Source organism: Pararge aegeria, chromosome 23 (genome assembly GCF_905163445.1).
Source record: "Pararge aegeria chromosome 23, ilParAegt1.1, whole genome shotgun sequence".
NCBI classification, from domain to species: domain Eukaryota; kingdom Metazoa; phylum Arthropoda; class Insecta; order Lepidoptera; family Nymphalidae; genus Pararge; species Pararge aegeria.
Genome location: NC_053202.1, coordinates 4,369,983 through 4,393,760, shown reverse-complemented (window position 1 = coordinate 4,393,760; position 23,778 = coordinate 4,369,983). Strand labels below are relative to the sequence as shown.

Genomic DNA, 23,778 nt, shown 5'->3' with positions numbered 1-23,778 from the left:
TGTCCCCGTATATCGCGGTAAGTTGAGGATTATAAAATGATGATAAGCCGAGATTTACGACAGCGGATTAGCTATTATCTTCACGGTATTCGTGTTCTGATAACAGGTACATTTGTAAGCCGATACCCGACCGTACACCTAGTCGGGCAGAATTAACTGGTATCCTATTATGGGGATTACACGGCTAGGTCATTCTGATTATGAAACCCACTATAACAAAGTTGGAAGGTGGTGCAGCAAAACATCTTGAGGAAACCTGCATGCCTGAGTGTTCTTCATAATGTTCTCAAAGGTGTGTGCAGTCTACCAATATGCGCATCTGCCGGAAGCATAAGCATTCTCTTTCTGAGAAGATGGGCTCTATGACCAGATCTGGGCTAGACTTTTTGGGGGTATGATGGTAGTTATATTAAACCCCTAATCGGTTTACACACGACATCGTAGCAGCACGTATGAACCCATTATAGTTTGAAGTTGAAGAAGGAGAACATCGTGAGGAAACCTGCATGCCTGAGAGTTCTCCATAATGTTCCCAAAGGCGTGTTAGGTCTGCAGTTGGCCAGCGTGGTGGACTACTGCTTGAACCCTTCTGAGAGGAGACCCGTGTTCTTTAGTGGGCCGATAATGGGTTGAATAATGATGATGAATGAGACAAAAAATACCACTAATGACTGCACAGGACGTAGGTTATGGTTTAATTTTAAATGTCGCAAGGAACCTAGGTTTTTCCTGCCCCACTTTCGTTTATAGGAGCTGAAGGAAAAGAATGGTCATTTGGAACCCAGATCTGACATGATTCCACAATTTTTATGATTGTTCTTTGTGAATTGAACTGTACTGTGTATAAAATAAAGTGCATTATTCCCATATTAAAATTCAACTGCTACGTATTCTTCACAATGTACCACGAGAAACCGTGTCGTACCGCCCGCCCGCGATATTACATCGTCTGCTCGGCACCAAGGTCGTAGCGTGATGCTAAATAGGTCATAGCTTTCCTCAAGAATTGGGCTAACAAATTCAATAAGTAGTTCCACAAATTAGCGCGTAATAGGTAATAATCGACAGACCACGCATGGCCGAGGTGGTGGTCAGTGAAAAACATCACCTGTAAACAGATCAACTGTTCGTAAGGCGTGCAGGTAACTGGTCCTGCAACGTGGCGCACTGTGTCCATCAACCCGAGCCGTAGGTGTTAAGACTCATGTGCAGTGGCGTGCATAGAGGGTATGGACAGGGTATGCAGATGATATAAATAATGAATAAATCTCTAGTACGAGTTAGGATATACTTAAGGGTAGGCTTTTATAACTCTTGCAATGTCTATCCTGAAGTTTTTTATAACTCGTACTGGTGATTTTCTTCATTTCATATCATTTGGATGATATGAAATGTGAAGGAACTCCTAGTGAAGGATCATTATTAGTCTCTTTCAGCCGAACATCGCTGAAGCGAATCATTTTAAGTGTGTAATTTGAATTATTTATATATTTCATACAAATTGAGGATGTTATATATTTATGTTATATATTTTATTTGTATTTATATGTAATACATTTATATATATATATTATAGTTATATTTATATATATTTTATTTGTATTTATATATTTGTATAATTTTTAAATCTTATTTATTGCACCACCTACCTCTTTTCTATGTTTTTTCCTTTTACGCCATTGGTTGCCTGGAAGAAATCGCTATGTAGCGATAAGGCCACCAAATTGTACTCTCTTGATATGTATTTATATCTTTGTAACTACTTTTTTTTCTTTGGTGTACAATAAAAGTGTATTCATTCATTCATTCATTCATTTGCATACCCTCTATGCACGCCACTGCTCATTTGCCTGCAATCACACTGGCAACCACGCCCTTCAGACCGGATCAGCAGTTGTTCTTGGCGGCAGAAATAAGCATAATGGTACCTGGAAGAGCTCTGTCACAAAAAGCTGTGCTACTAGTTTCTTTGTATATCTATGTAGACTTCCGAGATTTAACGCCCGCTTCAGTCCAATATGTAGATAAATATTAAAACAAAAAACAAAATGCAATCGCTAATACTTTCGTATTCATCGCTTATTCTGTACTCGTCATTTAACTGCTGTTAAACTAACAGCCGACGGGAAACGTAGCAAAAATTAATTTTAATCGCGAATTAAAAACGCCTGGTGACGTTTTTGAATACAATTTCCGCGACGGATATAGAAAGTTTCGTTGAAACCTCCTTCTATGGACAGAGCTAAATTATTTTTTTGTTCTAACGAGGTTTATTCCGAAATGGTCCCATTTAAATACTCACTAATATTATAAATGCGATAGTGTGTTTGTTTATTTGCTGGTTTGTTTGTCCGTCAAGCGCAGAGTAATACGGGCTACTATTTATATATTTGTTTATTTATTATTTATCTATCAAATATTGCGAGTATAAATATACGAAGTAAACAAAGGAAAGCTCTATCTTGCTTGCTCTATCCCAGGAAAACAAAATGCTCCGGCGGGATGGCGGCGAAAGCTAGTTTCTTGTATCTCTATATCTATATATATGAGAAATTGTGTGGGTATGTTCCGTATAGGCTCCGAAACGGCTGGACCGATTTCAATGAAACTTTCAGGGAATCTCCGGATTGACCTGGCGAGTAATCCTGTAAAGTTTGGTGACGATCGGAGCACTCGTATTTTTGAACTGTCAAACTGTCAAATACAGCTTTTATTTACTATGATGAAATTCTATTGTTGGGTGTACATGGGTGTAGATAATGATCTTCACCCGCTCGAGAAGAGAATAGAAGATAATGAATACGGAGAGAAATAAATGATTTATTATATTATGAGACTTAAGTTAAACATTTAATGATGTAAGTTTATTGTTTTAATAAAATGAAGCAAAATCTAGCCCGGCGAAGCGGGCTGGGTACGCTAGTATTTGATAAAAGTTTCGGAGACGGGTAGAGGAGCTTTATGTGACAGAGCACGTCCGGGGAAGTTCTACCACCGTGCTCATTTCTGCCGCTAAGCAGCAAAGTCAAAGTCAAATATTTCTTTATTCAAATAGGCACATAGATGGCACTTTTGATGCGTGCAATATGAAATAGGAGTGAGTTGATGGCGATAAATAAATTTGTCAACTTAAAACTAAAGCTACGAGGGTTCCAAACGCGCCCTGGTCTAAGAAGAAGCCCACAACAAACTTAGCCGGTTGTTATTTTTTTTCGTTATCGTCATCTCAAATGTTAGAGCAATAATTTACACCCAAGCACTTTTATCGTTAACGTAGTCCTTAATACTATAATAGGACTTTTCTATAAGCTTTTTTTATTTCTATCATGTTTGTATAAGCAGGTAAAATAGAATAAAGTATATAGGTTAGTTGTGACGGAACGCATCGGTTTCCTGTTTGACAGCTGTAGAGTCGCAGACGACTCGACATAGTTTCGCAATGCACCGTTTATGAATAGCCACCTACTATTATAGTGATCGTACACTCGTAAACACTAGTCATTATATCCTCTGGAGTATGGTCGCCTGGTAGATTTTAGCCGATAATACCAACAAAAGTTTAACTGAACCGTCCTTACTTACAAGCTAACTCTCTTAAAGGAAAAAGGATTTCGGAGCATAGGACCCGCCATGTTGCTCTAGTCTAGTTTGGTGGTCTTTAAGCGTGCTATACGAGGCACGGAGATTCTTAACGGCAGTTTTCTTTATTTTTTTTATTCTACTACAAGTCGGCTCTAGACTGCTATCACACCTAGTGGTAAATAATGTTGCAGTCTAAGACGGTAGCAGGCTAACCTGTTACGGATATGGCAATTATAAACCCAATCTTGTTCTATGAGGAATCGTACCGGAACCCTAAATCGCTTGGCAGTATGTCGCTGATCCTGAGAATGTCTACTTCGAGAATACGTTAAGCAGGGGTCAATTTACTCCTCGCTGATCCTGGGAATGTCTACTTCGAGAGTACGTTAAGCAGGGGTCAATTTACTCTTTGCTGATCCTGGGAATGTCTACTTCGAGAGTACGTTAAGCAGGGGTCAATTTACTCCTCGCTGACCCTGGGAATGTCTACTTCGAGAGTACGTTAAGCAGGGGTCAATTTACTCTTTGCTGATCCTGGGAATGTCTACTTCGATAGTACGTTAAGCAGGGGTCAATTTACTCCTCGCTGATCCTGGGAATGTCTACTTCGAGAGTACGTTTAGCAGGGGTCAATTTACTCCTCGCTGATCCTGGGAATGTCTCCTTCGAAGCACCCGTTCTCTGATCATAATCTTGATGATGATATCAACCCATAACCTGCCCAATATAATAGGTCTACTCTCTTTTTTTTTTCTCTCCTCTTAGAATGAAAAAGGTTTAAACCGTAGCTAATCACACCGCAAATTAGGGTGCGAAATTGTACCTTTTTTAACGTACCTAAGTAATGCTTACCCACGATTTTTATGTGATGTTAAATAAAAGGGTATTAATTAATTCCTCCATACTATCCTTCTTGAAGTTAGTGAATGATGAGCTAAGAACAAAGCCCTTAGAGTCATAATACTCGTAATACAATATAGCTAACTACTAAATTCGTAATGTAATAAAAGAAAATGGTGGCCAGGTTAAACAATGGTGTGGCAATACGCAAAAACTCCCCGCTATAAATAGGTACAATAAGCAAATGTGGGCCGACACGTAACTGTACCAAATATCTGCGCGTGTGGTATTGCACTTATTATTCGATCCTAAAGTGCTCTGGATAAGGGGCTACCGCGAGAATACGTGAACGGTTGAATTAATATAATAGTAAAAAAAAAACTGACGTATCTAATTATTAGATCTACGACATTTTGGATTGAAGCAGGCGGTACTTTGCAGAAATCCATGGTATATTATGAAAATTAAGCTTAATTTGCTAAACGCCGCGAAAAGTCAAAATAGAAAAGCTTTTCGCGGAGTATAGCAAATTAAGCTTAATTTTCATAATCTACGACATAGTAAAACTTATTTGATACGATGAGATACTGCGAATATAAAATGCAAGGAGAGTAAACTTCATTGTTCACCAATAAATAACTACTGCCACCAATAGTAATTTAACAAGAAATAAAATAACAAATATTATGCTGGTACAATATGCCCTATCGCGGCCCTATAGCGATCTCTAACGAAATTAAAAAGCAGTTTCAAAATTATTAAAACTTTATTGTAAATAAATAGTAGTTATTTGGTGAGAGGCTTTGGCCGTGGCTAGTTACCACCCTACCGACAAAAACGTGCCGCTAAGCGATTTATTATTCCGGTGCGATGCCGCTTAAAAACTGATTTTACTACCATCCTAGACTGAATCATTACTGACCACCACGTGAGTTTGCAGTCACGGGTTAACTTGTAGTGGAATAAAAAAAAAGTATAATAAATATAGTAACTTAGTAATACAATTACTTTTGCGTAAGCGCCCCCTTAATAGGTACTTTATTAATGTAGTTCCTAGTCCGAATTTAGTATCATAAATACATGTGATCAACACAATACTTGTAAGTACTTATATGTCATATACTCCACGCTTCTTAACTTATACGCCAGCTTTAATAATGGCAAATATCATAATCAATTAGGATTATTTATTTCCTAAAAAAACTATTTTAAATTGCAGTTTTTTGAAAATCTCTAATCTAAAAAAACTTGTATTTTTATTACTTTTGTAATAAATAAATTATTAATAAATTTTCTGACGATTGCGACATTCCATTTTATTCAATGACAAGGTTATATTGACATGTGCTGATCTAACCTTTAATTTTCACAAATAAAAAAAAAATTATAAAATGGGAAAGTGATATTAATGAATTTTAAATAGAATATAAAATGAAATAGGTAATATTAAATGTAATTGCGGAGTTCCAGGAACATTTTACTCTTTCATCAATATATATGTAATAAAAGTTTTACTTAAATCGCGCGTCAAGGTTACATGCATACACTTTTTTTTTTCTATGTATTTTATGTGCCGGCTTAGTGACAACCCTAGTGAAACCCTATCCACGTCACGCAGTTGGAATCCTATTATTCTAAACTGATTCTGAGCACGTGCACCTAAACCACTTTATCTAAGCTTCATTCCGTTCGTGATCGGAACGGACATCTCGTCCTGTTGGTTAAATTAAGCCACAATTGCTAGGTCGTCGATCTCCATCTAGATCGGCCCGTGCCTGACGCTTGGGTTACATGTCTTGCCAGCTATTGACCGCGGCTTCGTACACGGTTATTTGGTTTGTCATTTTGATTGCGGGAACCGTACATTCATCATCATCATCATATCAACCCTATACCGGCCCACTACGGGGCACAGGTCTGCTCCCACAATGAGAAGGCTTTAAGGCCGTAGTCCACCACGCTGGCCCAGTGCCCATTATCCCGGGATAAAAATTAGCCTATTTGTTAATTAAGGGTATCCATCTATCCATCCATACAAACTTTCGCATTTATAATATTAGTAGCATAAACTAACGACGAACAAGGCAACGCCTAAGTAAATAACGCCTAATCAAAGGAGATTCTTAGGCATACATTTATCTTTCACCAATCGATTTACTCAAGGCAATTAATATCTATCTAATATCAATCTAACTTGTCTATGGTTCTTGCCAAAAGGTGTGGTATTTTGTGTTTGTATCATCATACATTTTTAAGAGTATCACAAAAAACCGAATTATTATTTTCTCTATTTGTTAAGTGGCAGTTTACGAGTCCCCTAAACTTTACGATCTGCCAAATCGGTGTCATAACTTTAGATGGCATCTAACATCCTTAGTCATCATATAAAAGTTCGTGAAACGTTTTGTTCTTTTACTTCCAAGGACGAGCTCTGTGAAAAAGCCCATTATACTACTAGAAGGCGGTACCTTAGGACCGTATTGATTCACATGCTTACCTTACCTGTCCTCACCTTATCCTAAATGCAGCGTCATGTAAGCTAGTCTTATACGTAGAAGCGTAGTTGACAACTCGCGACACAATTTCACGCATCGTTTTGTTCAGTTTATTAGGAAACCTGTTGTTGGATGATATAAGCTGACTGAAATACTCACTATTAGATAAACGGGCATATAAATTACTCAAGCGGGATTTTAAAAAACGGAAAAAAAACGCAAATGAAGAAACTAGTGTCAGCTAGTTTGCTAAAAACCGCGAAAGACATACGAAATTGGCATGGTCTAATTGATAATTTCTTTAAAGTTTTAAGTGGGAAGGATTTTAGAATCCCTTTTTGGGGTCCGAGAACGACCATGCGACTAAATATCATTAGCTTTAAGGAAAATAACCTGCATGCCGGAGAGTTTTTCATAATGTTCTCAAGGACCAGTTGGCTTTGCTTTAGTCTCTCATAAGAATGAAATGAAACGAAAATTGCAATAGATAATTTCAATTTTGGAACGCTTCTTGCAGTCTTCTTTTAAGAAGAATCTGCCTTCTGTCAAGTGGTAGAGACGCTACAAACAGAAAGATTAGACGTTTCAAAAAGGCAACTTTTTTTATTTATTTATAGCCTTTTCAACAATCTTACTGATTATTTAAATAATATAATAAATAATAAATAAATATACTTTGACAGTACACACATCGTCACCTAGCCCTAAAGTAAGCATAGCTTGTAATATGGAAACTAAGATGACGGAAGAATATTTTTATGAATAATATACATAAATAATATACAGATAAACACCCAGACACTGAAAAACATTCATGTTCTTACACAAACATTTTCCAGTAGTGGGAGTCGAACCCACGGCCTTGGACTCAGAAAGCGCGGTCGCTGCCGGTCGAGACACCGGTTACGCTTGATTGTCTTGCTTTAGCATAGGCCTCCTCCAGGTTCTTCCATGCTTTGCGATCATGGGTTTTCCTTGTCCAGAGAGGTCCTGCTGTCGCTCTTAAGTCGTCTTCCCACCTTCGGAATGGTCTTCCCCTTCTTCTCTTTACGTCTCTAGGATACCACTCTGTTATATCTTTAGCCCATGAATTAATTTATAATAACTACCTTTGTGCGCGTGAGCATATAAGTAATACCTAATAGGAATAAATACTTCCGCAAATACATATTACATTTGTCATTAATAATTCTCGTACAAATATGTAATAATATATTTTATTAAATATAGTTTTATTATATAGCAGAAGCGATAAACTAGTATAATATGTTGCTAAAGGGCATTTCCCTTGTTGTTTTCCTGTCTGTACAGTTCTCAGGATTTAGGAATATTTATTAATTAATGTTAATAGCTGTTGCCCGCGACTTCGTCTGTGTTTGTTTTTGTTTTTCGAAAGACATGTGGCATTCAATTTAGGTGTAATTCTACTGAAATTTTTAAGGTGTGTATTCTTATATAAAAAAAAGTAAGTAAGCAATTATTTAAATCGGTTACGGTTACTACTTACTTACTACTAAATATTATAAATGTGAATGTAAGTTTGTCTGTTACGCTTTCACGCAAAAACTACCAAACCGATCATAATGAAACTTTGTACACATAATCCTGAAGGTATTAGAAGTAATATAGGATGCTTTTTATCCCGAAATTTAGCTCAGTTCTTTTGGGAGAGGGGACGAAAGTGTTTGACGATTTAACACCATATTTCCGACAAATTATAACCGATTTAAATAATTATTTTTGTACTATAGAGGTTATAATATGTGTATATTTAAGGCTTAGCGATGCTGAATACTTTATTTTTTTTTAGATGTATAACTAAATTCAATGCCACATCAAAAAACAAAAGCAAACGCAGACGAAGTCGCGGGCAACAGCTAGTAAAATTATAAATTATACTTACCATTGCGTTAACGTCCACAGTAGTAATAATTGACGGACTATACAGGTGGCCCACTCGATGGTAATTTGAAATCCATCGCCTTTTAACAAGGCAACTGTCCTGTGTCTATCCACCACAAGCCTCATGTGTCCGTAGTCACGCCCTTCAGAACGAATGGTAGAACACAGGTAGAAGTTCCCAGGACGACCTCAGCAGGGCTAGCATGGGCGGGGACATTTTCTCCACGGGGGAAGGATATAACGTTTATCCCCTCACGCATTTATATCCACCCCCCGAGCATGGGCACACGGGTGGACAATATATCCACGGTGGATATAATAGGGGAAAGACGAACCCCCGGTAAATGTCACAAATTAATTATTCTAATCTGTGCTCATGGTTTTGACAAATAAATTTTTCGTTTTCTGTTTTGTTTTAGTTGTCTAAGTTTTTTATTGTTTTTTTTATCTATAAATGTTCCTCGTCTGCGGCTGTTTGTTTATATTATTTATTCTGGATTTTTCAAAGTGGTATAAAACCTACCTTTCGAGAAAATAAAATGAGTGCTAAAAAGTAAGTCTTCTATTATAAAATGCTTGAAAAAGTGACTACCTATTGATTTAGAAGCGTACCTAATGAATGAATGTTTTACAGTGAAAGTAAACAGAGACGTTAATCATCAAGATCCAATCCTGTTTACATATCAAATTATTGATCTTGTACTATTTTATTTAAAGTTGTGCTTGCCTTTTTCTATGGCCCATTAGTTGACAAATTTGTGTTTATTGTTTATTTCAGATCAAGAAGTAATAAAATACAATTGCAAATGTTGGTAGATTTCATGCCAACCCACAACCACCTTGCCACTGGGGAATTCACAGGAACTCTTAGGAGCCAAAAGGGCAGACTCCCAGTGGCAAATCTTAGTCATTACTGAAGGAGCATGGGCCAGACGGGACGGTCAATCAGTGGAAACAGTTAAGTCAATTTTGCGGTAAAGTAAGCAAGTGCAAAAAATTTAAATTATTTATTAGTGTTGTTGGCATCAAACAAGTCTTGCATAATTTTTCTTTTATTTGCAGACGTGGCAGGACATTAAAAAAGCTGCAACAGCACGGGGACGCAGCACCACAGGCAACATATACATAGTATACATGTTGCTGTAAAGTCAACCAAGTGAAGAATTTATTTATTTTCCAGAGTAGGTATAGATGGAAGAATGCAGGATGCTCATTTATCACACAAAAATAAATTAAAAAGGATGAAAAGGTTAATTTAGAAATTTTATTAATTAAAATATGTATTTATAAATCTTTCTCTTTTTTGTCGAGCAACTGTTAACAATCTTGTTTGATCCATATTTGATGTCTGATGTCGTTCTTCGCTCGTATTTACAAAATTTACTGTCATTTGCTCCATTAGAGTTCTGAAATATACAAATTATATTATGCTCAATACTGTTGACCCAAATTAGTAGGGCAAATTGTATGTGAAAATGCAGGATCAATGATTTATAAGGAACCATTATTATAAGATATAATTTTATAATATTACCAAACATTAATGTGCCCAATAATAATAAGTTATGGGAACTTAAATATTATTTAAAGTATATATTTACAATACACGCCTATAATGATGCATAATATTATAAAGTGTTATGCAGGCATATATAAGTGGAGATGCTTTTTCGGGACTGTAATGAAGCACCCAGTCAATCCCCAAGCTGCAAAATGTGTCTTTGAGGTACCTATTGGCCCTTTCCACACAGTTTCTTACTTGGCAGTGCCAGTTTGTGTACTTCTCTGCAGAACTATTTGGTGCAGCTTCTAAATCCGGAGTCATCATCCAAGGCTCTAGAGCATAGCCTGAGTCCCCAATAAAATTCTACTTTATTATTTAAACATGTAAATTAATTCCTACTTGTTTTGCTTTTTCAGATTTTCTCCAAGATTTTAATAAAATGTTGAATAGAAATATATGCACAATCCTACATTGTAATTTGGACGTGATGATTAACCCATGCCCATGTTAAATAATTTATCAGACATTTTTTTTTGTATTTTCTTATATTTCATTACTAAATACAGTATCTACTGCCAAGTTTTTGTACTAATTCCTCAAATAAACAATTTTATTATAATGAGACATTGTTTTTTGTATATTCATATAAATAATTTACCAGACTAGTCGTATACAACATATGCAGCAGAATCCTAGGCATGTAATTTCTAGGTAATTATGAGGAGTATAATATAATGATATAGGTAGGTGTGTATCTTTTTTTGATTTGCATTGTTTCCCTTTTATACTAGTAAATGGCAACAATAAGTAAAGTTTTGAAAGTTTGCACATTTTATTTAAAACATACATAAGATGTAGTACTGTCCGATTCTACTTTCATACAGCTGTATCTTTTCATATTTTACTTTAGAGTTAATAAATATGAATTGGTCATGGACACACACCACAATCTGTAAAACATATTTTAAAATTATTAACTTACTTGATTGTTTAAGTTTTTGATAAACTCTAGATCTAAATAATTTGTCTTTACCAGTTGAACATCTATCGTGGATCTCCAGAGTCTGTTCCCGGGAATAATATCTACTTTGGCATTAGTCTAAAATGAAATGAAAAATAATTAAAGTACCTAGCATTGAATATCTTTGCTATGTACTTATACTGAAGTACTAAGTACTGACTAATAATTTTATTATTAAAGTAAGTATATCTATATTTGATGAGGGGATGTCTGCCATTGCCAGTCGGGTGATCAGTCCTATGTAAGGACTATTCCACCCTATTCCCCATGTTTGAGACACAGGTTTTACTGGTGTCCCGGCAGGGTCCCCCCTGAAACCTACCAGTCTCTGTGGTGAACCTAAGAATATCCCCTAAGGTGAGGTTTGCTAGGTCTTCTTCACTTATTCTATCCTTACCTTGTAGTTCCCATCTTACCAACACGTACAAGGGGCACTCAGCTATAAAGTGAAAACTAGTTATCACATCACTGCACTTTGAACAGGGTGGGATTTATATTTACTAATGAGAATTATTAGGAAGTAAGTACCTATATATACTCACATACTGACAATAGCTCCAGTAATTTGGGTCAGTTATTTGCTGACTGTTGTTTGAGCAACAGCCATGGTCTTGACCTGTCCCCGCTGATAACTACCGTCCGCTAATAGCCTTAAAGATGTGAGAACCTAGACAAAAAGTGATTAGCCATGCTTTTTTTTAAACCTACGTTCATATATAGATGATGTCTTTGCACAAGGTGATTTTAGGTACTTAATAACAACTTACTTTTATGTGCACTGGTAGTCCATCGACAGCAATTAGTGGTTAGTGCCTCTTTAAGGTCCTCGCACGAGTACAGCACACAATTTTTACCCATCCGAAACAAGTGTTGGAACTCTGCATCGGGAAATTCGAACGGATTACTGGCGTCACGTATAGATCGCCGGTGTAATTTTCGTTCAGATTTCTCCATTTCACTTGAATAATAAGAGCCCCAGAAAGCACGAGACATGTTTTTTTCGACTTTAATTCGTTAACAGAATTTTAAACCCACGTCTAAGGACGGGGATAAATTGTCTCTTTCAAATGTCAAAAAAGGATAGTCTTTCCCCTTTCATTTCTTCCCATGCTATGGGCGGGGGATATATATCCACGAGAAATGTCAAACGGGGATAAATTTATCCTCTCCCCTGTTGCCGTGCTCTGGCAAGGGGAAAAGATAATTATATCCCTTGATAGAGGATATAATCGGGGGATATAATTTATATCTCCTGCCCGTGCTAGCCCTGCAGTAACAAAAAGCTCACGCAAAAACTGCTGAACGGATTTGGATGAAATTTGGCATGCATGTAGAGCCTTTGACATGGAAAAGAACATAGGCTACCTCCTATAACGATCCCTTAAGTTGTTCCCGAGGGAAAATTTGAAAATTGATTTCGAGCTAAGACCGCTTCGAAATTTGGTATGCATGTCAAACATGTACTCTATATAACGGTCACTCAAATAGTTTCCGTGGTGAGATTGAAAATTCTTAACTAGCGTAGCTTGAGATCCAATTCTGAAGTCCAACCAGCCGAAGTGGCGGGCAGAAGCTAGTAGCTAATAAATGGTATTGATTGTTTCAGAGAGTCCCGCAACAGACTTCCGAAGGCACAGAATAGTCCAGCCAGTACTTCACCATGGCAGGACGAAAAGAGAGATCACATCCACACGGCATACGGTAATTCATATTTAATATTATTATTATTTATGAGATCTTTGGGGATCCGAACACAGTCCAGCACATGAAAATCCTAAGAGTGTAGTGGACATAGCTGGACATATTCAACGTTGGATAGGTGGAGTGTATTGACCTTCATGGCGCAACGGTGAGCGCTGTTAATTTTAGTACTAATTCCCAAATTGCAAAAAAGAAAGAAGACGATATTTACAAAAAAACAAAAGAGAGAGGTAAGAACAAGGTCTCTAAAAGTTTTCGTTCACTCAAGGTCTGTGCAATTAATTACTACGTTGATATTATCAAGTGCATGAGCCGGAATATTCATTATGCTCAGTGAATACAATAATACGGTGTTATAATTTCCTTTGTGCGATAAAAAAAAACTATAAACATAAAAGTCAGCGGAGACTAGACACAACTACCAACTACTGCGATCACCAAGCCGTCTGCTCGGCGTTGTGATTATGGCAAAGCCTTTGGGAGCCTTTAATCCAACAGTGAACTTTTACAGGCTAGTGATGATACTACGATATGTCCACCAATCCCCATAAGATGAATATTTTTATGAATTATATATATAAATACTTAGAATATACATATAAACACCCAGACACCGAAAAACATTCATGCTCATCACACAAACATTTTCCACTAGTGGGAATCGCACCCACGCCCTTGGGCTCAGGAAGCAGGGTCGCTTCAAACTGCGTCAATCGGCATCATGATGACGATGATGTTGATGATGATACTATAGTTTAAACCTCATTTTGAAATATTCAGCATCTTAAACCCCAGTCTATAGCGTACGTGTGTTAGGAAATAGGGAATTACAGCACTTTATCTATAATAAACCCGATGATAAAATTATATATTAGCGTACCCAGCCCGCCTTGCCGGGCTAGATTTTGCTTTATTTTATTTAAACAATAAACTTACATAATTAAATTTTTAATTTAAGTCTCATAATATATTAAATCATTTATATATCTCCGTATTCATTATCTTTTATTCTCTTCTCGAGCGTTTGATGATCATTATGTACACCCATGTACACCCAACAATAGAATATCATCATAGTAAATAAAAGCTGTATTTGACAGTTCAAAAATAGGAGTGCTCCGATCGTTACCAAACTTTACAGGATTACTCGCCAGGTCAATCCGGAGATTTCCAGAAAGTTTCATTGAAATCGGTCCAGCCGTTTCGGAGCCTATACGGAACATACCCACACACTTTCTCTTTTATAAATATAAATATAAATATCAACAAACCATAGTTTGTATACTCATTGATAGTGTATTGAAAATAGAATAATGGCCTTTAGTACACTATCAAAGAGTATACACACTATGGTTTGTTGATATATTTAATATAATCATCGGGTTTATCATAGATAAACCCGATAGTGCACCAAAAAGGCCGTAAAACCCGTTATTAAGAAGGTAAGAATTAAAGCCAAAATGAATACCACTGGCCCCCTTTTAAGGAGAGACTCCTTTAAAGGAACACAAAGGACCTTTTTTTTATCAAATCTCTTTCGTAACTCTATTTGTATTTAAATCAGCCGTGAGCTTATTATAATAAGTTTTCTTTTAGCGATTATATTTTAATTTTAATTTACATTACGGTGGGTGTAACAATATGCATCCCGTTTGTGAACTGTAATAGACATGATGATTGATTTTTACACCCTATGATGTTTAGAAGTATCTAGTATATTCAAAAAAATATCTAATTACTGCATCATCATATCAGCTGTTGCCCGCGACTTCGTCTGCGTTTGATTTGCTTTTTTATGTGGCATTCAATTGGCATTCAAGTATTCAGTATCCCTAAGCCTTAAATGAGGGGTCTGCTGCTGTCCGTTGAGTTCTGTCCTCTATCTCCAACTACATTCATCAGATCTGCACAAAGTTTTGGCAAAATTAAACACATATTATAACATCTATAGTACAAAAATAATTATTTAAATCGGTTATAATTTGTCGGAGTTATGGTGTAAAGGCGTCAAACGCTTTCATCTCCTCTCCCTAAGGAACCGAGCTTAATGTCGGGATAAAAAGTATCCTATATTACTTCTAACACTTCCAAGAATATGTGTACAAAGCTTCATGAGGATCGGTTTAGTAGTTTTTGCGTGAAAGCGTAACAAACATACTTACATTGACATTTATAATATTAGTAGGGTTAGTAGGGATAGGGTGAGGCGTTATTTCTGTAACAGGCGAGTTTTTTATATTTCCCTGCGATTAGGGTTGTCTGACATCTGGAATTTCAACAAAAACTATAGCAATCGTTACTATGTCATTCTACATGCGAAAGTGTGTTTGTTTGTCATTCCTTTACGCGCAATCAATAAGCTTTATTTTTGAACTTTATTTGTGACCTTGGTTAATTTAAAGTGCGGAGGATCCCACAGAATTTGTAAAATCTGTAATGAACGCGGTCGAAGAACGCGGGCAACTGTTATTTGAAATTTATAAGTTTTTTAAAGCTTCAACATACTTTAAAAACGCACATAACTTAGAAAAGTTACCAAATACACATATGTCATAAACAATCTCTGTAAACCAAATGTAATTTTAATTACTTTTGGAAAACTATTCATCAATTAAATAAGAATTGCAAGCACAGTTTAATATAATGCTTATCAATTTATTGAAATAACTGGTTTAATTATATTACGAAATTACAAAAACTACAGACACACTAGTTTCGCACAGCCCTATACTTGAATACATGTCCTGCATAGAAATCAAGAAAGGCAATTGATATAATGACAGGTTTTTACTCCAACAACAGTCGCGTATTATTGCCAGTTGTTACCGCATAGGAAATTTATGGCAGGCAGTTCTCGACAGGGCTAAGCGGTTTCCTATTGCTGCGTTTCCTTCAATTATATGCGTGTTAGGTTAATTTAATGTTGCTCTTTTATAATTATTATTATGTACCGCCTCTATGAAGGCTCATTTTTATTTATGCATTATATTAAGTACCGTGATCGAATAAATAATCGTATAATCTCAAACTTTTCACTCTGCTTCCAAATGCCTAACATGCAGATGTTATAAGTAATACTAATTTACTAAAAGCACATATCTAGATTTGCCCGAAGGCCCAGAAAGGCTCTTGAGGATAGGGTAAGCACTGCTTTTACGCAAGTATGGAATACACTCCACTGGATGTTATATTTTTTTATTATTGGTGTAGTAAACTTCGATTATTTTACGTTTCTGTGGATCGCATAGATTAAGGGGCTGTCAATGTTAGAGGGTTTAAAAAAAATCTCTCCGTATATTTAAAGGTTTTTACCTAAATTAGGGACAGTAGATTTTAAATTGCACGTTTATCGGATACTCACCCAATAGACAAGTTTCTATTTTTAGCAAATAAACTATACTTGTGAGGTTATGTTTGCTATATTATATTACTTTAAGAAACATATAGCAAAACATATAATCTATAAGCCTACTTGAAAATTATGCAATGAACAATAAAAGTATATTTTTTTAAAAATTGATAAACATGAGATGCTTATCTGATTTCAGGAAGGGCTCCATCATCCAGAGGTGACAATGACGTTAAACATCGACGGCGAGGAACACATCCTCGACCTTCGGTTAAACGAGGACCTGGTGGCCGGAGGCCACACAATAAGCTATCAGAAAGATGGCAAAACTGTTCTACATAAGCCGACTATTCAGGTGAGGTGGTGAATAACTCCGATTTGTTCTTTTTATTTTGGAGAAGCAGGATTGCCAACTTACAAAAGAAAGGAATAGAGTAAATATGGGTTTAGAGGTGTACCAACACGTAAAAAAGATTATTTATTATTTTTTTTTTTCGAGTTTGGTTTTGAGTTATGGATGGATATACATGAATGGTATTACCATATTCATTGACTAATAAAATAAATCAAAAACCCGATTGCAAATAAAAAAACTCCACAAAACAAAAAGACTGAAACAAGATTGGGAATAGAAAACAAAATAAAACTCCACTTTGGTTTAACGGACTAGGTATTAATTTTAAACTAAAAGTAATAAACCGGTACCAACTCACATTTACTAATGCTTTATAATTTGCAATTGGGATGGATTTTTTTTATATATACGTGCTTAAAATTTTCGTTACAGATAACTTTGCAATGTTGTTCTTTCGATTGAACTTAATTGAATCGTTGGAAGTTAACAAGCATTTATTCGGGAACAAAAAAATAAACAAATAAAAACTAAAATGTACAGGACTCCGAAAGCACGGTCGCTGCCCACTGCGCCAGTCAGCTGTGAATACATAATCAAGGATGACACTTTTTGTCCTTATAAGTCCTTTCAACATTATTTAAAGAGCGAAATTTAAGCACCTTAAATAAGCGGAAAAAATCGTAAATCATTAATAATACAGTAATCTTTTTGTACAATTTCAGGAATTAGATATATGCCAGTATTCTGGCAAGGTGAGGGGGAAGAAAGATTCGTGGGTGGCGCTATCGACCTGTCACGGCGTGAGGGGAGTCATTCACGATGGGAAGCAGATGAGATACGTTGAGCCTGCCCAAGGTATATTTTTTACTATTGTAGACTAGCGATTGACCACAATCTCACCTGATGGAAGTGTATAGATGTTGCCTAAGATGAGACGCGCTTGCCTAGAAGATGCCTATTCACTCTTGTGTTACAGACACCCAGGTTGTAAGAATTAGAAAACGCAGAACTCGGAAGGGGGTTCCAAACCCCAGCCACGCGTATAAGAAAAGAAGATGCAAATCGCCTCGTGCGAGTTTTTGGGATAAATAAATATACTACGACAATACACACATCGCCATCTAGCCCCAAAGTAAGCGTAGCTTTTGTTATGGGTACTAAGATGACTGATGAATAATTATAAGAATAATATACGTAAATACTTATAATATATAGATAAACACCCAGACACTGAAAAACATTCATGTTCATCACACAAACATTGTCCAGTTGTCTCCTCCCACAGTGAGAAAGGTTTAAGGCCTCAGTTCACCACGCTTTCCAAATGCACATTGGTTTGACGGCCGATTGGTGCAGTGGACAGCGACCCTGCTTTCTGAGCCAAAGCCGTGGGTTCGATTTCCAAAACTGGAAAATGTTTGTGTGATGAACATAAATAAGGGTTTTTCAGTGGGTGTTTATCTGTATATTAAAAGTATTTATGTATATTATTCATAAAAATATCCGTCATCTTAGTTCCCATAACACAAGCTACGCTTACTTTGGGGCCGGATGGCGATGTGTGTATTTTCCTAGTATATTTATTTATTTATTTATTGGTAGACTTCTCACGCCTTTGAGTACGTTATGGAGAACCCTCAGGCATGCAGCTTTCCTCACGAAGTTTTCTTTCATTGGTAAAGCAAGTGATATGCAAGTTACATCTTTAACTCCTTAAGGACTTACCGCCGGTGTAATTACAGGTATATATGATACAGGTTAATGGACACAAGGTAGCACTTTGTAGTATTTGTTCCTGCTATGCCCTGCGAAGTGTCACTATAGGCTTTGGTTTCGCACTGATTATGAGATGGGTCAGGCCAGTCAATTATTAATAACTATAGTAAATCTTTCTTTTTCTAATGAAACAGAGATAGTTTAATGCATCAAGTTGATGGACACAAGTGAGCACTTTGTAGGACTTGTTCCGTGCATGCAAAGTGTTGCTCTGTTATATAGGCGATCGTTTTGTGGTCGGCGATTCGCTTTGTACATCAATTATTCTATAAGAAAAAAATCTTCTTTCAGATGATACAGAAATAGGTTCAAAACACTTCGTCTACGACCATTCGGATTTGACGGCGAATTTTCACTGCGGCTTCCAGGGCGGAGTTACTAACAATACACAGTACGACCCTGAACTTATGAAGAGGCATATAAGCGAACAAAGCATTGAGAAGAGTAGGATTAACCGGGTGAGTGTACCCGGACTAACGGATATTTACCTTAAGGCAAGCGGCGAGTGAGTTGAAACAATGTATGGAAATATATTGGTATATTTCCATCGTCATATTACCCGCCCACTACGGGGCATTGGTCTCCTCCCACAATGAGAAGGGGTTAAGGTCGTAGTCCACCACGCTGGTCCAGTGCGGATCGGTGGACTCCACACACCTTTGAGAACATTATGGAGAACTCTCAGGCTTTCTACAGGTTTCCTCACGATGTTTCCCTTCACCGCTGAACCAAGTGATATTTGAGAGATGATGCTGAGATTCGAACAAGGTCCCCGGAAAGTGAAATCGAAATCGAAATCCTACTCACTGGGCTATCACCGCTCCAAATATACTAATATATAGGATTAACAGCGTGGTGGAATACGGCCTTGAACCCCTTCCTCATTGTGGGAGGGAGACCCGTGCTCTGTAGTGGGCCGGTACTGGGTTGATGTAATGATGATGATGATATAGTATTTATATAATATAAAGGTATATTTATATGCACCAACTAACTCCACACATCTCTTCTTGAGCTGTGTTTTATGCCATTGGTTGCCTGGAAGACATCGCTGCGTAGCGATAAGGCCGCCAGCTTGTATACTTTGTGTTAAATTTTTATTTGAAATTTTTCTGTATGATGTGTGCTATAAAAGTGTATTCATTCATTCATTCATTCTTTCATTCATTCATTCCCTTGTTACTGCTGCCGGGGCTCTAACCCGGGACCTTTCACTTAATACCAAACCGCTCATACACCATTGGTCACCAAGAAGACATCGCTGTGTAGCGATAAGGCCGCCATCTTGTATACTTTGAGTTAAGTTTTTATTTACAAATTTTCTGTATGTTTATGTGATGTGCAATAAAAGTGTATTAATTGGGATTATAAGGGATCTAACCCGGGAACTTTCACTTAATACCAAACCGCTCACCGCTGCGCCAGGCAGGTTGACTTAAAATGCACTCTATCAAGCAACTTAAATGTTGTCCCCAGTACAAAAGGGACATATACGAGGACACGGAAGTCCGGGGACCGTTCAACGTCAACAAGAAATCGCGGTACGTCGAGTTAGTGCTGGTAGCCGACTACAGCGAGTATCTGGCCAACCGGGAGAACATACACATATTGCACCGGCAGTTGAAGGACATCGCCAATATCATCAACTCTGTAAGTTTTCTTCCTTTAAGTTGATCTATCGTGATGTAGCGGAGAACGACATTGCCAATATCATCAACTCTGTGAGTGTTCTTCCTTTAAATTGATCTGTCTTGATGTAGCGGAGAAGGACATCGCCAATATCATCGATTCTGTGACTGTTCTTGCTTTAAGTTGATCTATTGTGATATATCGGAGAAGAATATCGCCAATATCGTCGATTCTATGAGAGCTTCCTCCTAGAAGTTGGCCTTTTGTGTGTAGCGTAGAACAACATTCAATTCAACTATACCAGATCACTTCGAAAGCTTAAAAGCATTTTTACCAAAGACTACCTGAGATTTGGTAGATCTGCTCCTTCCTTCCTTTTTCTTCCTTTAAGTTGATCGTTTGTGATGTAGCGGAGAAGTATATTGGCAATATAATCAACTCTGTGAATGATTCCTCCTATAAGTTGATCTATCGTGGTGTAGCGGTGAAGATTAATTGATTCATCTATGCGAGATTACTTTAAAAGATTAAAAGCCTTCCAGTTTATCACACACTATTTTAAATGTGACTGGTCTTCTTCCCTTACACAGGACTTTTATTAATTATATTTTCAGGTATACTCCCCTTTAAATATCTTCATAGCGCTCGTAGGCGTGGTGGTGTGGACCGAGCAGGACAGGATACGTTTGGAGGACGATGGGGATGCGACCCTTACGAACTTCTTGACGTACCGGCGGAAAACATTGCTCAACGAAATACCGAATGACAACGCGCATTTGCTAACGTGAGTTTCCTTTTTTTAACCCCCAATGCAAAAAACGTGTGTGCGTGTGTGAGTGAGTGAGAGAGTGATGTGTTTGTGGATTTACGATACGTATTTCCCGAAAAGATGAACAAATTCCGATATTATATTTCTTGTTTGGAAGGTGAATAAGCCGTGCGTGTTCTTAGCTATGATTGATGAAAATCTGTCCAAGATGGCCGCCGTCACTTAATATTACATTTTTAATTACAACAAGTTGTTATTAAGTGTTCAAAGAAAAATACAAATCGTCGCTATGAAGATCATTTTTTTTTATTAATTTATTTATTTGTACTCTTTATTTGAACACCACATCTCTCAGAAAAACAGTGCAGCGACCCTGCTTTCGGAGTCCAAGGCCGTGGGTTCAATTCCCACGACTGGAAAATATTTGTGCGATGAAAATGAATGTTTTTCAGTGTCTGGGTGTTTATATTATTTATAAAGATACTCATCAGTCATCTTAGTACTCATAACACAAGCTACGCTTACTTTGGGGCTGGATGGCGATGTGTGTATTGTCGTAGTATATTTATTTATTTAATATATACTATACCCATTCCGAGCACTGGTTTATCTTTGTAACTTAATTCCAGACGTAAGAAATTCAACGACGGCGTCGTGGGCAAAGCGTTGAAGGGCCCGATTTGCACGTACCAGTACTCCGGCGGCGTAGCGGCAAACCACTCGGAGGTCATCGGCCTGGTCGCCACAACTATAGCCCACGAAATGGGCCACAACTTCGGCATGGAACACGATACTGAAATTGACTGTAAATGTGAGGACGAGAAGTGCATAATGAGTCCATCTAGTACGTCGGTTACCCCAACGCATTGGTCCGATTGCAGTCTGCGATCGCTCGCGCTGTCCTTTGAACGCGGGATGGATTATTGTTTGCGGTGAGTTTAACTAACATCTTCATTAGCTGCTCGTTTGATAATCCCGCGAGAACTGTACGATATCTTGAGCTGAAAATTATCTCCTTTGACGGCTGATTGGCGCAGTGGGCAGCGACCCTGCTTTCTGAGTCCAAGGCCGTGGGTTCGATTCCCACAACTGGACAATATTTGTGTGATGAACATGAATGTTTTCAGTGTCTGGTTATTTCTATACTATAAGTATTTATTTTATTTTTATTTATTTATTTAACTCTTTATTTCTACACCACATGAAGTTAGGAAAATAAAAAAAACAATAGAAATACAAAGACAAAAGTAGAATACAAAAGGCGGCCTTATCGCTTAGTAGCGATCTCTGCCAGGCAACCTTTGTATTAGGACAAGATGAGAGAGACCGGAAAGGTGGTGTAAAATTATTATAAACGTACATTCAATAACTAAATACAAATACATAAACATAATTGCACAAATAAGAAAAATATAATAAATAAATTTAAAATAATAAACTAATATATACTCAATCATACATAAATATAGATAATAAAATTATGAACATATAGATAATAAAAATAAACATAATATTTATGTATATTATTCATAAAAATTATTCATCAGTTATCCATAACACAAGCTACGCTTACTTTGGGACTAGATAGCTATGTGTGTATTGTCGTAGTATATTTATTTATTTATCTTCATGAAAATTATGAAAATTAGCTTAATTTGCTATACTCCGCGAACAGCAGGAGAATCTGTATGGTGTAATTTATAATTTCTTCAATGTTTATATTACATACCAAACAGATCTTCCTCAACCCTCCACGCACGTTACTTAACAATTATTCATTGTAAACTCAACATCTCCTGAGGATGCTCCAGTTTCGGGGCGAAACGTCGTGTTATAGGTACTAAGATTACTGGTGAATAATTTTATGAATAATATAAATAAATATTTATAAAATACAGATAAACACCCAGACACTGAAAAACATTCATGATCATCGCAGAAGCATTTACCAGTATTGAGAATCGAACCCACGGCCTTGGGCTCGGAAAGCAGAATAATAATAACAATCATCCTTTATTGCCATACTCTATTGTTAATACAAGATTTTGAACTAAATTATTACCAATTTTTATTCTCTATTATTTATTCTTTTTCTTTTTTTTTTATTAAATTCTTAACAATGCTTAGAAATAAAATAAAAAACACTATAGTCGGAAAAATGTAATAGGCCCGTTTTGACATTTGTGCAAGACCATAGAATGTAACTTGGAACGAAACTGAAAGAAACAAAAAAATAAAAATCAATTACATACAGTGTTTTAAAAAATACGTAAATTTTTTTGGGACGTTAAATAATATGAAAGAATATATCGCGAGTATTCTTTTTGCGCTTACTTCATAGTAGCATGCAATTTATAATTGTTGCGAAACGTTCCGAAAACAGTTACGTTCTCAGTCTTTTTTTTTTTTATACTAGAGCTGTAACCATTTTTTTACTGAATATCGAAATTAAATATTGTGTAGTTATCTTTACTGCAAAGAATAAGCTTGGTTCTCAAAATGGGTTCTAAATAATGAGTCTGAGATGATGTATCTGACCAAGCGGCACATGACTTAAGCGTCCCCGCGCGCACTGCGCAGTTTTTCGTTCCTCATCTTGTAAAGTTGACTGTGCGCTCGTTTAAGTTTGATATAAATTGTTTACTATTACGTTAACTTTGGCTCTTCTATTTTGGACATTAAATTAAACATAGTGATTTGACTCGATTTTTGTGTTTGTTGTTATATAGTACTAACTCTGTTTCAACATGTTGAAAAGTGGACGTATAATCAACAGCCAGTCACGCGTATTGGTTGTGAAGTTAAAGGAATACTTTGAACGAACGAACACTTTACAATACATAATAATATCAATC

At 36.7% G+C, this 23,778-nt stretch overlaps 1 protein-coding gene across 1 annotated transcript in view; it reads left to right on the top strand.

Moving 5' to 3' along the window:
* The window catches only part of LOC120634176 (disintegrin and metalloproteinase domain-containing protein 12-like), a 93,177-nt gene that overhangs the window by 52,704 nt on the left and 16,695 nt on the right, over positions 1-23,778 (top strand). The window contains exons 2-8 of the mRNA XM_039904609.1: positions 12,951-13,045; positions 16,594-16,749; positions 17,472-17,604; positions 18,817-18,983; positions 20,002-20,175; positions 20,769-20,938; positions 21,553-21,855. Of these exons, the coding sequence (XP_039760543.1) occupies positions 12,951-13,045; positions 16,594-16,749; positions 17,472-17,604; positions 18,817-18,983; positions 20,002-20,175; positions 20,769-20,938; positions 21,553-21,855 (1,198 nt within the window). The remainder of the gene's footprint in view (positions 1-12,950; positions 13,046-16,593; positions 16,750-17,471; positions 17,605-18,816; positions 18,984-20,001; positions 20,176-20,768; positions 20,939-21,552; positions 21,856-23,778) is intronic.